Consider the following 17,386-nt stretch of genomic DNA (forward strand, 5'->3'; position numbering starts at 1 on the left):
ACCTTTTTTGTGTGTGTGGTGAAAACACTTAAGACCTACTCTCTTAGTAAAGTCCAACTAATCAATATGATATTATTAACTATAGTCACCAAGCTGTACATTAGATCTCCAGAACTTATTCATCTAATAACTGAAAGTTTGTACCCTTTGACCAAAATCATCCCATTTCCCCCACCCCAGAGGCCCTGGCAACCACAGTTCTACTCTCTGCTTCTAGGAGTTCAACTTTTTTAGATTCCACATATAAGTAAGATTGTATAGTATTTCTCTTTCTGTGTCTCATTTATTTCACTTAGCATAATGTTCTCCAGGTTCATCCACATCCATGTTGTTGCAAATGGCAGGATTTCCTTCTTTTCTATGGCTAAATAATAATCCATTTTGTGTGTGTAATATACATACATGCCTACCACATTTTCTTTTATCCATTTGTCAACAGACAAAGTTTGTTTCCATATTTTGGCTATTGTGAATAATGCTGTTATGAACATGGGATATCTCTTTAAGATCTTGATTTTATTTTATTTTTTAATATATACGCAGAGGTGGGACTGCTGGATCATATGGTAGTTCTATTATAAATTTTTTGATGAACCTCTGTACTGTTTTCCATAATGGCTGTACCAATTTGCATTTCCACCGAAAGTGTACAAGGGTTCCCTTTTCTCCACACCCTCAACAACACTTGATATTACTTATCCATTTGATAATAGCCATCCTAATAGGTATGAGGTGATATCTCATTGTGGTTTTGGTTTGCATTTCCTTGATGATTAGTGATGTTGAGCACCTTTTCATATACCTGTTGGCCATTTGTATGTATTCTTTGGAAGAATGTTTATTCAGATCCTTTGCCCATTTCTCAATTGGGTTATTTGGTTTTTTTGCTATTGGGTTGTATGAATTGTTTATATATTTTGGATATTGATCCCGTATCAGATATATAGTTACAAACCTGGCTGGAGCTGGGTCATGGGCAGCTTTAGGGTTCACAGCTGGGACTGAGTTCAGCAGGCCTTTTATCTGAGGCATGAAGGGTGTATGGCTCCACGCAGATCCTCTGGCAGATAGTACTGGTGACAGGACCAAGTCAAAGAGGATGGGACTGTTTTCCAGGTCTGTAGCCAGGACCACAGTCAGTATGCCTGCCACCTGGGCATAGGCGTGCCTTCTCTAAACAGCCCTCATCGGTTGTGAGCTGCAGCAGGGTTTCACAGTCTCTTAGCTGGATCTCAAAGCTCCCACAAAGGCACTTTTGACCATAGATGGCTGCCAAATTATTGTCACCATGTGAGGAGAGACTTCCTGTTCTGCCGTCTTGTTGATGTCCTATATAAATTTGAGAGTGAGTTTATATATATCTGCAAAAGAATCTTGTTGGGATTTTGATGGGAATTGCTTGAAATGTATGTATCCTTTTGGGGAGACTTGGCATGATATTTTTATGATATTTATGATTTTTATGATATTTATGATATTGAGTCTTTCAATTCATAAATATGGTATGTCTCTCCATTTGTTAAGATCTTCTTTGATTTATTTCATCAGTGTTTTGTAGCTTCAGCACATAATGTTATGTTAGATTTACATTAAAGGTTTTCTTTGTTTATTTTTTGAAATTATAAGTGATTTATATTTTTAGTTTTGGTGTCCACGTGTTTGTTGATAGTATATAGAAATACATTTGATTTTTGCATATGCTGTGACCTTCATGAACTCACTTATTAGTTCTAGGAGTTATTTTGTAGATTTCTTGTAATTTTCTACACAAGCAATCATGTCATCTGCAAATAGGGATGGTTTTATTTTTTCTCTCCTGATCTGTATGTCATTTTTTTTTTTTCTTTTCTTGCCTTATTGCACTGGCAAAACTTCTAGTTCTATGCTGAATACAAGTGGTGAGACCAGACATTCTTGCCTTGTTTCTCAGCTTAGGTTGAAAAACATTTATTCTTTCACTGTTAATTGTGATGTTGGCTGTAGGAGTTTTGTAGATGCTCTTTATCAAGTTGAGGGAGTTCTCTATTTCTAGTTTTCTGAGTTTCTTAGTATGAATGAGTGTTGAATGTTGTAAAATGGCTTTTCTGCATCAATTGTTGAGATCATACAACTCTTCTTTTGTCTTGAATGTGGTGGAGGTGATTTTCAAATATCAAACAAGGCTGGCATCCCTGGAATTAACTCCACTTTGTCATATCGTATAATTCCTTTTATGTATTTATGAATTCTATTTGCTAATATTTGTTAAAGATTTCTTGTATCTATATTCCTGAGGTACGTTGGTCTGTAGTTTTCTTTTTTTTGTACTATCTTTGTCTACTTTTCATATAAGGGTAGTGCTACCTTTACAAAATGAATTAGGGATTGTTTCCTTCTCTTCTGTATTCTGAAAGAGATTGTATAGACTTGGTGTTAATTCTTCTTTGCATGTTTAGTAGAATTCGCCAGGTAAAACTATCCGGACCTGGAGATACCTTTTTGGGAGTTTTTAAATTACATATTCCTTTTCCTTACTAGTTATAAATCTATTCGTATAATCTATTTCATGTTGTTTTGTTTGAGTTTGGTAGCCTGTGCTTTTGAGGAATTGGTCCATTTCATCTAAGTTGTTAAAATTTTTATATGTAGAGTTTGTAGTAGTCCCTTACTAGCTTTGTGATATCTACATAGTCTGTTAGTGATATCCTCTGTTTCATTCTGGATATTGGCAATTTGTATCTTCTCTGTTTTTTTCTTTGTCAGTCAGTTTTATTTATCATGTCAAAAACCAACTTGTTGTTGCAGTGTTTTTTCTCTGTTGTTTTTCTATTTTCAATTTCATTGATTTCTGTTCTTTATTGTTTATTTCTTTGTATTTGCTCTAGGTTTATTTTGCTCTTTTTTCCCCCCCTAGGTTTTTGATGTAGGAGCTTAGATTATTGATTTGAGACTTTTCCTCTTTTCTAATGTAAGCTTAAGTGCTATAAAATTTCCTTTCAGTATTGCATTAGCTGTTTTCCACAAAATTTGATATATTAAATTTTCATTTTCACTCAGTTCAATGTTTTGTTTTGTTTTTTTAATTTTCCTTGACGCTTCCTCTATGACCCATGGATGACTTAGAAGCATATTATTTTGTTTCCAAGTATTTGGAGATTTTCCTGTTATCTTTCTGTTGATTTTTAGTTTGATTCTATTGTGATCAGAGAGCACACTATATGATTTCAGTTCTTGTAAATTTGTCAAGGTTTGTCTTATGGCCCATAATATGGTCTCTCTTGGAATATGTTTTGTGAGCTGCTGAAAAGAATATGTATTTGGCTGTCATTGGGTAGAGTGTTCCATAAATGTCAATTAGATCCTGTTGATTGATAGTGTTGTTACACTCTTCTTCATCCTTGCTGATATTCTGTCTAGTTGTTCTATCAAATGTTGAGAGAGGGGTGTTGTAGTCTCCAACTCTAATTGTGGATTTGTCAGTTTGTTCTTTCAGTTTCATCAGTTTTTGCTTCATGTGTGTTGAATCTATGTTGTTTGGTGCACAAACATTTACAATTGCTATGTCCTCTTGGTGGACTGACCCTTTTATCATTATGTAACGTCTCTCTCTGCCTCTGATAATGTTCTTGGCTCTGAAGCCTACTTCCTCTGATAATAGTACCCCTGCCCCAACTGTATCCGTGTTAATGTTTACATGATGTATTTTTCCCATCCTTTTACTTTCATCCTACCCATTTCTTTATATTTGAAGTGAATTTCTTGTAGACAGCATATAGATGGATCATGTTTTTTAATCCACTCTGCTAATCTCTGTCTTTTATTTGGTATATTTAGACCATTTATGCTTGATGTAATTATTTATACATTAAGACATAAGTTTACTTTTTTATTTTTTGTTTTCCCTATGTTGTTCTCTCTCTGTTTTTCATTTCTCTGTTTTCTGTTTCCTGGCTTCATGTGGGTTACTTGAACAGTTTTTAGAATTTCACTTTAATGTTTTTTTCATTTATAATATTTTTATGTGTATCTCTTTTCATAGCTATTTTATTGGGTACTCTAGACATTACATTTTATATACATAACTTATCACTGTCTGCTAGGTGAACATTTTGTCAGTTTGTTTGAAGTGTAGAAACCTTACTTCTTATATCCCTTTACTGTCCTCATTTATAATATGATTGTCTTAAATATTTCCTCTGCATACATTTAGAACCATTTCAGACAGTGTTATAATTTTTGCTTCAGCTCCAAATATAATTTTGAAAACTCAACCAGGGCAACAAAGCCTATTGTATTTACCTATATCTTTCCATTTTTATCTTTTCCTTCCCCCAGATCTTGAGGTTCGTTCACTGTTTTTTCAGTCTATTTTCCCTTTTAGTTTTTACATTGGCTAATTGCTATTACTTTATCGTCAAGTTCACTGATTCTTTTCTCTGTCCATTCTGCTGTTGAACCCATTTATTGAGTTTTTTATTTTCATTATTTATTTTTTAGTTCTAAAATTTCCATTTAAAAAAAATCTATTTCTTTGCTGAGACTTTGTATTTTTTCACTTGTCTCATGCATTCGTAATTGCTCATTGAAGTATATTTATAATGGCTGCTTTAGAATCTTTGTCAGATAATTCTAACATCTGTGTCATCTTAACATTGTCATCTATTAATTGTCTTTTTTCATCCAAGTTGAGATTCTTCCTGGTTCTTAGTATAACAAGTGATTGTAGATGGCAACTTGTACATTTTGGGTATTTTGATATGAGACTCTGGGTCTTATTTAAACCTGTTTTAGGGGGCTTTGTCTGACACTGCTCTGAGAGGAGAAGTAGAGGGGGTAAAGAGCTTGTTTTTCCAGGTGGAGGTAGAAGTCCAGATTCCCCATTTGACCTCCGTTGATACCTGAGTCAGAGAAGGACTCCTTGTTACTGCTGGGCAGATGTGAGTTCCAGCTTCCTGCTAGGCCTCCATTCACATCACCCTGGCTGAGGAGAACTGCTCCCCATGCAGCTTCCACTGACAACACTGGCAGAAGATCAGAGGGTAGAGGGTGGTCTCAGTGCCCGTGGGTGGTGTGAAAGTCCTGACTCTCTGCTAAGCCTACTCTGACTCTACATCAGAGGGGTGGGGAGAGATGTTTAGTTACTAATGTCAGGTTGGGTGGGAAGTCCAGGCTCCCCCAGATGATTTCCATCATGGTGTGTGGAGAGGGTGGGCGGGGGGGCTCATTACAAGCCTGCAGAGATGAAAGTCCCAACACCCTATCCTGCCTTCTCTCATACCACCTTAACTGGGCTTCATTGCAACCTGATGAGGGTGGAAGTCTGGGCTCCCCACTTGCCCTTTGCTGGTGTGTAGGGTAATGGGTCAGTTTTTCTGTGGTGCTTCCTTAGAGTAGAGCAGTTATTTTCTAAAAGTTTTCTGTCACACTAGGCTGCCCCTTCCCTGGGCCTTTGGTTGGAGAGAGTAAGCTTTGGTAGGGGCTTTTTTTGTCTGTACCCATTGCTGTTTTCAGGTTGCCAGCTTCTTCAGTTCCAAGTCTGGCATATAAGAGGCAAAAAGAAAACCCAGGAACTCACTGCTGTATTGTTCCTTGGTCCCAAGATCTCTAGGTCCTAGCTGGTCTGCCTTCTTCTATCTACCTTTCAGCGTCTTCTTGTGTTTAGTCTATATATAATGTCAGGCATTTTAGTTGTGCTTAATGGGAGAAATAGGGAAAAGTATGTCTACTCCATCTTCCCAGAAGTGGAAGTCCTAAATTTTTCTTAATGTTAAGCAGCACTACCTGTTTTAAGCATTAAAGAGTCTTCTCAAATCAGATGTCTGAGAGGAACTAGGAGAATATAAATGTCTGTTATATTGCCAGACTTCTTTTCTACTTAAATATGAGGCATTTCAGTGACTATGATCCATTTGATAACAAAGGTAAAAGTTCTTTTGGCATTTTGTGTCATGTTCTTTGAAAGATTAGAGCTATTGAAATGTCTGAAGGTTTTATTAGTAAATAGCATTTATTCCGATGTCTAGGCAATTCTTTGAGCCTACTGATAGTCTTTGTTCACTCCCTGCATTTCTCCGTGAGGTGTCCCAAGGCCATCATCTACCAGACTAGGAGGACCCAAGGGAGCTCAACCCCAGGCACTTCTTCCATTCCCCTTTCTCCTGACACAGGACTTTCACTGGAAAAGTAAAATAGGATCCTTTGACAGTCACTCTTGAGCCTGCAGAGGTGGCTGTCACTTAGTGGGCTGGCTTGGTTTTATCTGTCCATAGCGGGTGAGTCTTTTGCTCTTTGTATTCCTGATTTAGCAAGAACATGAAGGGAATCCAACATTGCAAATAAACTGTTGTATTTCTTTCCCTTTTCCAGGCAAAAGCTTATTATCCCAAATGGAAGTTGCCCTGTTATTCTGAATACTTATTTCTGTCAGAAAATTGTTGCCAAAGAAGATTCAAAAACAACACAAGAAATGCACTGTTGGGACACACCCCGTCCAAGAAGAAACATCACTTTAGCCCAGATGTTTAGATTTAAGAGTCCAACAGATAATTCACCTGAAAGCCAGGTAAATTCTCATTGTCTTGGAGGTTTTATGCTTTGTAATAATATTGTTTGAAAGGGCTTTGGTATAGGTGAAGGTGTTTGCCTTTACTTCCCCTGCAAATATATATGCTAGAGCATCTGGTTATTATTGTTATGTCTGAAGAAATTATGTTTCAGTTCAGTATTTAGTTGTAGTCTTTTTACAGTATTTCATCTTTCTAATTATATATTTTTAATCTTTATTCTCATTTATTAAAATATATGAGTTTTCATTTTCATTTTTTCTCTTCTCATCTCACAATTGTCTAAGAATCTTCTTTAAGCCCTCTTTTATTATTAAAAAATCGTGTTTTTCTTTTTCATAATATCTGTATCCCTTGGGATAAAAAGAGCTGCGTAAACTTTAGATTATACACTGGAGATTGTTTTTTGGAATTTTATTGGCCCTGAGCCATGATCATCAGCCAAGATAAATTTCGGGAATCACTAAAGTTCACTCACAGTGGGCACTAAGGGCACTCCCGGGACCACTCCAAGCTCTAAGTTTCTGTAACTCCAGTGACCTGCCTCATAGTCACCAAGTTACCTGTTTCAGCACTGAATGGAACGCTGAGACTGACAGATAGCGGGAGGAGAAGGAAGAAAGGTAGACAAGTAGACAGACTTTCATCCTGATTTGTATATGTGTAATCAAGCAGAATCTCCCTTTGACTATCAAAAGAAGTGTCTGGAGGGGATTATGCAGAAAGGAGGACTCTCTAATCAATTTAGTTGTAACAGATTTAAAATATGGCTCAACATGCATTATTGCTTTAACATATAGTTTTAAACAGCTATGTGATATTAAATTCATGAGATATGTTTTTGTCTCATAACAATGACAGTGAAGCTGCAGTATAACATAGTAGTTAAGAGTATGGACTTTGGAACCAGGTGCCCTGGTTCAAATCCTGCCTCACCTACTTCCTGCTGGGTGACCTTGGGCAAAATATTTAATTTCCTCTGTGTCTCAATATTCTTATCTGTAAAATGATGATGATGCTATAATCTACCTCCTTGGGTTGTTGTAAGGTTAAATGGATTTGTTATGTAAGCACAATGTGTAAAGAAAAGTGCCTGGAATGTGGGAAGCCCACTAGAAGTGTTGTAATCTCGTTAGGATATTTAATGTTATTGTAAAGGGTTGTTGGGAAACTATGTGAGCGTGTAAAGTGCCTAGCCTAGTAGACTGCACATAACAAGCAACAAGCACTTAATATGATTCATTTTTATCAAACCCTAGTCATTCTTTTATTTTGTTTTTTAGTTTGTCCTATTGGGATTGTTACCTAATAAAAGAAGAAAAATTTTAATTACCATGAGGTATTTTAATAGCAGGACTTTTCATATGTTTTCACCGACCCAAGATGGTCTGTGCTTCAGTTGGTAGGAAACACTCTGCTGTTTCCGTGTTCCTCTTGCTCACCTTGCCCTCCTCGGCAGCAGTAGTTACTTGGCAGACATAAAGGCCCACACCATAGGTTTGTTTTTTATCTTCATCATTCCTTTAGTGTTCTGCATTTACATCAGAAGATTACTTAAGAATGTCATTATTTGATATGTAGCGTGCCATCGTGAGTCAAACTGAAATTGTTCCTTTTGCATGTCTTGGCCAGGTTATGTGTAGTGGTCTCACCGCCATGGGGACAGACTGGACCCACAGGGACAAAGAAGCAAAACAGCACATCCTAGCCCAGGCTCCCCTGAGGGATTCTCTTCTGGATGCAGTAGAAAACCAAGGAGCTGCCATGTGGCCGGGAGGTGGGGTCCGAGTAGTGGTGCAAAGAGTGTACTCTCTTCCCTTCACGTGTCAGCAGGGAAGTGGCTCAGCTCCTTCCCTCGGCTCGGACCCACCTAGAGTTCGGTGAGTGACAAGACACAGGCCGGGGGGGTGCCTATGGTCACCTAGAGAAAGTAGAGTCTCTTCCCAGAGCAATATCTTGGCTGCATTCACCATATACATGGGTTGTCTTTGTTTGGTTGATTTTTTCTTGCATCAAAATTTGGGACACATGGTGTGACAAAAGATTTTGTCTGTTTATTTATTTATATAAAAAGTCCTAAAAAATTTAATTTGCTGCATTTACTTTTACTTTTAATGGTTCGTGTTACTGAAAGTAATATGAACATAAGAAATATTGGTACTGCTCTGAAAAAAGCAAAGACATGGTTACATAACTAAAAAGACCCCTGCAAGATCTATCAAGTTTTATATGTCTTACAAACCTGAGTAAATAATGACAATTAGTAAATCTGTGGCTTTCAGAGAGTGCTGTTTCAGGCTATATTAGCACTGCCTAGTAGAACTTTCTGCAGTAATGTAAATGTTGTATTTGTCCTGTGCTATCTAGTTAGCTAGCCACTGATGACGTATGGTTACTGAGCACTTTAACCATGGCTAGTGGGACTGAGGAACTAAATTTTAAATTGCATTTAATTTTAATTAACTTTATTTTAAGTAGCCCCACGTGGCTAGTGTCGACCCTGGTAGACAGTGCAGCTAGGTGCTGCATGAGCAAGGGCCAGACTATGATTCAGAGTACTTTGCTCATATGAACTGTGGGAATGACATCTTCTCTGCTCAGATTTAGGCCCTTCCTCATTTTCTGTTTTTTCAAATAGCTGTAGACACATCATTGACCGAAGAGTTTATGTCAGAGCCTTGGCGTAACCTTTTGAGGTTATCTTTCTTTCTATGTTAAATTGCCGTCAAAGCAGTAAGACAGATTTATAACAGAATGGAAATTAAAAGTATAGATGCCAGTTCATCAAACAATCATTTTTTTCTACCTACTCTTAGTAAGAAAACACATATTGGAGAAACAATAATTAACAATCATCCTATTCTTATGGTGCCTTCTGATGTCATTCAAGAGTGATAGGAAAACACTTCTTTGTTAAATATGAATCCTCTTCAAGTGGATGGCGGTTTATTTCAAAGTGCTATGTATTTCAGAAACTCTCCTTTAGGTGTAGAGTTAGAGAATATTTCTTTTAAAATTAGAAAAAATTTATTTTTATTTTGTTTGGAATATGTATTTGTGTGAAATTCATTATATCAGTTTTAAGGTTTTTAACATGACTTCTTAGCTGTAGACCAGTTTTGTACTCTTTGACTTTCTAGTTACACGAGACAGTTAGACATAGGTTTTAGACATTGGTTTTGTTTTGCTTTGCTTTTTTCCAGGGTTAGTATTTAGGGTTAGTCTTTGGAGAAGGGATTACTGAGTAAGGTAGGCACTAAGGATCTTGGTAATGCTGCCCCAGCCCAGCACACAAGCCACATACTTGGAGGAGATGAGGACAGCAGGAACTGAGACACCATGATGAGAAGGCAAGACAAAACTAACAGTGAGGTTGCTTCCACAGCGTGCACCTCGAAGACTGTCCTCCAGCTCCTTCAACGGTACTTGTTTTACTTGTTAAGCAAAGAGAAGAAGTTGGAAACTAAAACCTGGAGAATTGCTGCTAGTGGTCGGCATTATTAATGCTTTGGATTTGTACCTTAGAACACACACTTAGACATAGCAAATGAGACTGTGCTTGTGGTGGATTGAAAGAAGGCCAGGCATAAACCTCAAAAACAAGAAAACAACATTTAGTTATTCAGATGTAATGAATGTGCATTGTGTAGGGTGTGTTTCTTGTAGTACACATGAGATTGTACAACGCTACAACGCTGAGACTAAAGGATATTAGTCCCACTACACAGATGAGGCAACTGAGCCTCAGAGAGGTTTCTATTTGCTGGTAGTTATACAGATGGACAAAAAGAAAAACCTAATCAAAAAATGACAGAGTTGTAGAGAGTATTGGAGCTGAAAGAAAGAGGAGAAACTTGACTTAGAACCAAGCTGTGTTTAGATTAAGGCTGACTCGGGTCAGGTCGTCCTGGAGCAGCAACAGAAGTGACAGTGCCCAGATGTGGGAGAATTGACTGGACTGTGTAGGAAAATGAACTTTTGCACAGAGGGCCATAGCATTTGGCCTCAGGTTTGAGCACAAGCCATCTGAGATGTCTTTTGGATACAAAAAGGTCTTATTGTATAACTGATCATTAATATTTTCTAGATTCATTTGCTCTAATAATGCTCAGGCTCTCCAGTTTACAAGTCAAATTAATATAAAAGTAAAATTATATTTTACCCTCCACTAATTCTTTGCTAATGTATATATAAAGAAAAACATATTAAAGTATCTGCCTTGGAGAATAATTTAGCAATATGTTTTCTAATGTAGACTTTTTTATATATACACATGTAACATGTATATAAGAGAGAGCATTACTAGAAGACTTAGGGATATAGCTTAGAAGGTTCCTTTCTTTTCTACTTGGAATTTCTATCTGTAAGTTCCTGACCATAGGTAACTTTGGGTGACCCCCTTTGCAACACATTTGAGTTACTCTTCTCCAGAGGCATGAGTGTGGCAGACACAGAAGGGAAATTGCACAGTGACCCCTTACCCCTGAAGGTGGCTCCAAGTCTGCTCTCTCACCATAACCTGCTTCACCCCAAAGATCTTACTGTCAGTGAACTGAAAGACAACTGTGATCACTATGTGTTTTCTATAAAGTGCCAGAAATGATCATGTCAAAAGAAATTAAGGCCTGTGACAAAAGACACAATAATTGTGTCTTATGGTAGCCCTTTTGCCACAATAATTCTCCCTTCGCTGCCCAAACCAGATCAGATGATCCCTGATGAAACACTGTGGTGAGTTTTATATCTAACTTGACTTATCACCTTAATCGTAGGTGTCAGTCTCAATCTGTTCCCAGTGGTCTAGCACTGTCACTTTTCTGAGATCAGTAAGAGCTTGTCTTCTGATGACAGAAAGCCCAACTTTTGCCAACTTTGAAATTAAAGGAAATTTATTTGAAGCCAGCAGTCCTGAATAGGGTCAGATAGATTTGGTCAAAAGGCTCATGTCTTCTTAGCTGTGAAACATTATCAAAAATACACTTTAGACTTCAGAAATATAATATGTAAGAGTCTTCTGTCCATTGTTCTTCTAGATGACTTCCTTTAACACAGGCTATTGAAAAAAACATTTCTATGACGTTTCTCAAGGTGTTGTAGGTCAGAGTGACTGACACAAACTTAAGTTTTATAAATCATTAAAATCAAAGGTAAAAAAATCAATCCAGAAGACACTCCCTAACTGTTAAGCTTGGCAGTCTGTTCAGGGCCCAAACATACCTTTACTTAGATCCACTGGATATTGAATGAATATTAAATAAATGCATGACTAATAAAACCATAGGCTCTTTTTAGTAGAAAGGGAGAAGTGGTCTTGGAGATAATATATAGTGGAGGGAACTGGGGCAAAGAAAATTCCCTAGTGACTCCCTCCCCCATGGCAGAGCAGAACCTGGACCTCCTTACCTCACTCCCAGTCCAAGGTGATAGCCATTAAACATTGCCTCACTTTTTGAAACATTCACTTTCTTTCTCCTTAAGATATTTAACTTAGGGACAAATAATTTAATTTTATCCCTTAGAGATGCATGTTCTTTCTTGCCTGTCATTGCAGAAATATTTATAATGAGAGAGTTAGTCTTTTGTGAGGGCATTCAATTCATAGAACTTGCTCAGTGGTCATGCTTTTAGACAAAAAAGCTAGAAGGGCAGAACCTTCCAGTTAAACAGTTTAATGGTTATCCTGCATTATAGTTTTATGGAAATTCGTTGAGCTGAATTCAGGGGGAAAAAAGCACATTTTCCTCTCTCTGTACCTTGATGTTTTATTCTCTCTTTTCATCTTCTGACCCTTCCTTTAGTCTCTTGTCTTGTATTTCTTCCTCCTTTTCACTAAGCAAAAAAAAAAAAACAATCCACCATTGTCCTGCGTCAGGTTCTGGGTCTGCAGTAGTTCACAAAACCAGACATTGTTCTGGCACTCATGGAGCATGGTCTATTGGGGGAGTCCCACACAAAACAATTAAAAACAAATACATTTATGATTATAATTTGTGATAAGTGCTCTGGTAAGAAAAAGTAGGACACTATGAGAGAGAGTAATAGGGACAGAATTTAGTTAGAGGATTCAAGGATGACTATTCCAAGGCATACTACTTAATCTGATGCTTGAAAGACAAATCGACATTAGGTAAAAAGCAGGTGAGAGAGAATTGCACACAGAAGAGAGAACACCTGGGAAAGCTCCTAGACAGGAAGGAGAAGCCAGTGTAGCCAGGACACCGAGCCAGCGGGAGAGCCCCAAGAGGCAGGCCAGCCACAGCCTCGTGGGCCATGTGCAAGAACTGCAGTGTTGGCTGTGGCTGCTCGCTGACCTAAATAAGGTTTACTTGTTTGAAAGGCAACTTTAGCTGTTGGATGGAAAATGATTTGGGAACAGGGGCACATGGAACAGGGCCCCAGTGGAAGCAGAGAGACCCAGGAAGAGGCTACTGCAGTAGTTCAAGTCAGCCCAGGTTCCTGAGTGTCATGTGGCACTGCTGGGGAATGGAGAAAAGGGTTCATGTTCTAAATGTTTGTGATGACTTGGTAAGGGATTGGGCATGTGAAGGGACTAAAGTAAAAGGAAATACTCAGAATGATCCTCAGTTTGATTGCTTGGTGGAATGATGGGCCATTTACTGAGATGAAAAAAAGCTGGAGTGAGAACAGGTTTGGAGGGAAGCTTGAGAATTCATTTTGGGGACTGTTTAGTTTGAGATTCCTATGAGACATCCAAGAACAGATGTCAGATGAAAGTTGGATAAACAAATCTCACATTCAGAGAAGGATTTTAGGTTGGAGATACATATTTGGGGGTTTTCAGCCTACAACTGGTCAGTATGTATACTTGTATGTCCACTCATTTTATTTGCTAATTTGAATAGGTTGTATTTGTCTGTGGTGCTAAGCTCCAAAGGCACTAAAGGGCATGCAGTGAAAAGCAGATGCCACCTGCCTTCCTCATCACAGGTGCTATCTCCCGCTCCTCCTCCCTGTACCCCCTTCCAGAGGTGTTCTGTCACAGGTAGTAACTATCTAAAGCCAAGGCAATGGATGAGATCACATTAGGAAAACAGTGGACACAAAGAAAAGAAGAAATGCTAGCCTTGAGATCTGTGGTCCTCTAGCACTGGAGAACAGGTAGAAGAGGGGGCCAGGAGAGGAGACTGAAGAGGAAGGGCTAGTGATAAAGGGGAAAACCCATGTGCATTGTGGCAAGCACTCAGGATGGGGGATTTTCCATGTGTGGAAGTGGGCAGCTAACTATGGTGCTGTAAAGAGGCCTAATAAAATAAGGACTGAAAACTTGTGCAGTGAGTTAGCAAGGAGTTCCTGGGTAAGTTGATGAACAGGAGGTGCAGGGGAGTGGTGAATGTGGAAGCTAGCTTGCAGGGGATTGAAGAATGCGTGGGAGGCTGGAAGGAGGGACAGGTTTTGATAGCAAATGTTTTGTTGATGCATAAGGGAATGAGAATGTCCAACATTAAACAGAACAACAGAACTACAGTGAGGGTATTCTGTGTCTTGTTTCCAATATGGGTACCATTTTTCTTTTTAAAAATGCACTGAGGTAGAGGCAGGCTGTTAATGAAAAGAGCAGAAGATCTAGAACCAGACTGGTCTGGGTTCAAATGTTGACTTCGCCACTTAGCAGGGAGACTTGGGATAAATTATGTTTCCTTATGTGTGAAATTGGAATTATAATACTTCCCATAATACAGGTTCATGGGTGAGGATTAAATGAGATTATGTAGTAAAGTGTTTTGCATGGTTTCCCATGCAATAAGCACTCAATAGAGAATGGCTCACTAGCTCTTTAAAAGCAAGTGCAAACACTTAAAAATTGTAGAATACTGATAAACAACATTGTTACAATAATAGAAACCCAAAATAAGCAAAGGAAAAACATCACATTACAAATCAGCGTTCTGCATTAGTACTGAATCTGGTGTCTGGTTGCAGGAGAAGCTTGATTGAAGTTGGTTTTTACTTCTCTGCTTTGTCCACCTTCGCCCTCACCCCACTCATCAACATGGAGTTGATGCTCGTTTACTTTAGAAAGCAAACATTCATGTAAATTCGTATGTGAAATGTGACCACTGTCTTCTAAATGATGGCGGTATAGAAGTTCCTCTGCAATAAACACATTGCCAAAAACTGCTCTAATGCCAGGTCCAGTATTGGATGGTGCTGGTAATTATGGCTGGTGTATTTTTTGTCTTAGTCTAGAGCATTAAAGACATCCCAGACTTCTGATGGTGAAAATGGCCCAGTATTAAAGCAGAATGAGGAACGTGAACTAGTAGAGAGTGAAGATGATAATTAGAGGCCTTTGTGACAATTGGCCTTTGTGTGTGTTTGAACAGTAGAGAAAGACTCTTGGATCAAGCTTGCTAGATTCCGTGTGAAAAGGTCATCAGCTGTGACACACTGATTCCCAGCCAGGTCTCCCTGGGTGTGTGCAGCTCTTCTCCCTGCTTGTGAACTTCCACTGTTCTTCCTATTTTTTTTTTTTTTTTTTTATTTTTTCCCCCCAAAGCCCCAGTAGATAGTTGTGTGTCATAGCTGCACATCCTTCTAGTTGCTGTATGTGGGACGCGGCCTCAGCATGGCCGGAGAAGCAGCGCGCCGGTGGGAGCCCGGGATCCGAACCCGGGTCGCCAGCAGTGGAGCGCGCTCACTTAACCACCAAGCCACGGGGCCGGCCCTCACTGTTCTTCCTATTAAATGGTTGAATGATATGCTGGAGTCACTTCTCTTTTTCTATGTTGAGATGGAGTGGCATGGTATTCTTTCCCCAGAACAGTGATGCCTACATGTCAGTGGTGAAAGAGCCCAAAGGAAAGATTACACCTCCTCCTCATCAACGGCACACAGGGCCACTTCCCTGCTCTTCTTTTACGTACCACCACACACTACCAGAGTCTGAGGGAGGATTTTATTGATTGACCTACTTAGCATCACATTGTCATAGGTTGTTATTGTTACTCATCTTTATTTGTGAAGTTTCTTTTCTTCCTCATGTTGTAGAACAGTTGGAATTACTCTTTTTCAATGATTTGAGTATTTTTATAGTGATGCAAAAGATACTATAAGAGCAGGGGCATCATTTTTTTAGTGTATCCTCATAAATGATGTCATAGCCCATTCTTTGGGGTTTCCTTATCTGTACTCTCTCAATAAATTCAAACCATCTCTTAATCATCAGCTCTGTATTCATGAGTCTTAAATAAACCCTTTAATCTCAGTTGCCCAATCTTAACTTTTACTTATTTCCCCTCTAAAACAGTTCTTGATGGTCCTTATGAGATCCCAAGGTCATTTGGCTCTATTTACTTCTCAGTTCTGTCTTACTACTGGTAATTTTACTAATTGACATCCAGATCTCTTCTCTTCTTTGCCATTCCTCCTGTTTATGTTCTAACTTAGTGTGAAGGGTAAAATAGTATCATAGCCCATGGAATTGCAGATCTAGTACTTACTGTTCTTTAATGAGTACACAGAGAAATCTAGAAATTGGAACTTGACTGAAGATAAGCTGAGGGAACCTATCTTATTTCTGCTCCTCTCCTTTTTCAAAGAGCTCTATTGAGATATCATTCAATGCCATAAATTCACCCATTTAAAGCATACAATTCAACAGTTTTTATTGTATGTACAGAGTTGTGTAATCATATCCATAATCTAATGTTAGAACATTTTTGTGACCTCAAAAAGAAACCCCATACCAATTGATTGCTAACCTCCTCCTTCCACCAGCCTGTGGCAACCACTAATCTACTTGCTGTCTCTATGGATTACTTATTTGGAACATTTTATATAAATAGAGCCATACAATATGTGACCTTCTGTGACTGGCTTCTCTCACTTAGTGTAATATTTTCAAAGTTCATCCATGTTGTGATGTGTATCAATATTTCATTCCTTTTATGGCCAAAGCATATTCTGTTATATGGATATACCATAGTTTATCAGTTGACGAACATCTAGGTTGTTTCTACTTTTGACTAATATGAATAGTGCTGCTCTGAACATCTGTGTATAAGTTTTTTTGTGGATGTATGTTTTCAGTTGCTTGAGTATATATCTAGGAGAGGAAATGCTAGGTCATATGGTAACTCTGTTTCCTTCTTTGAGAAATTAAACTTTTTTCCAAAGAAACTGCACCATTTTACATTCCTACCAGCACTGTATGAGGCCCCAAGCTTCTCCATATCCTCATCAACACTTGTGATCTTCTGTCTTTTTGATTATAGCCATCCAAGTAGGTGTGAAGTGATATCTTATTGTGGCTTTGATTTGCATTTCCTTAAGGATTAATGATGTTGAGCATCTTTTCATGTGCTTCTTGGTCATTTGTATACTTCTTTGAAGAAATGCCTGTTTAAGTCCTTTGTCTATTTTCTTAATTGGGTTATTTGTCTTTTTTGTTGTTGTTGTTGAATTGTAAGAGTTCTTTATTTATTCTGGATACACGTCTCTTATCATATATATGATTTGCAAATATTTTCGCCCATTCTGTGGGAGTTTTTTGTTCCACTTTTTGGATAATGTCCTTTGAAACACAAAAGTTTATAATTTTGATGATGTCCAATTTATCTTTTTTGTTTTGATTTTTTGGGCGGGTCACTTGTGCTTTTGGTATCTTGGTGTCATATCTAAGAAACTGTTGCCAAATCCAAGGTTATAAAGGCTTATTCCTATATTTTCTTCTAAAAGTTTTATAGTTTTTACTCTTATATTTATCAGGTCTATGATCCATTTGAGTTAATTTTTGTATGTGGTGTGAGACAGGGATCCAACTTCATTTTTTTGCACGTGGATATCCCGTTGTCCCAGCACCATTTACTAAAAAGACTATTCTT

The 17,386-nt window shown here is 38.2% G+C and overlaps 1 protein-coding gene across 6 annotated transcripts in view; it reads left to right on the plus strand.

Annotated features, from left to right (window-relative positions):
- SPIDR (scaffold protein involved in DNA repair) overlaps window positions 1–17,386 on the plus strand; it is a 480,323-nt gene that overhangs the window by 338,028 nt on the left and 124,909 nt on the right. For all 6 annotated transcript variants that reach the window (XM_087447711.1, XM_087447713.1, XM_087447710.1 and 3 more), the window contains exons 9-10: window positions 6,346–6,541; window positions 8,175–8,422. In XM_087447711.1, coding sequence (XP_087303837.1) covers window positions 6,346–6,541; window positions 8,175–8,422 — 444 coding nt within the window. The remainder of the gene's footprint in view (window positions 1–6,345; window positions 6,542–8,174; window positions 8,423–17,386) is intronic.

Source organism: Ceratotherium simum, chromosome 23, assembly GCF_057802395.1.
Source record: "Ceratotherium simum simum isolate JZ-2026a chromosome 23, ASM5780239v1, whole genome shotgun sequence".
In the NCBI taxonomy this organism is placed as follows: domain Eukaryota; kingdom Metazoa; phylum Chordata; class Mammalia; order Perissodactyla; family Rhinocerotidae; genus Ceratotherium; species Ceratotherium simum.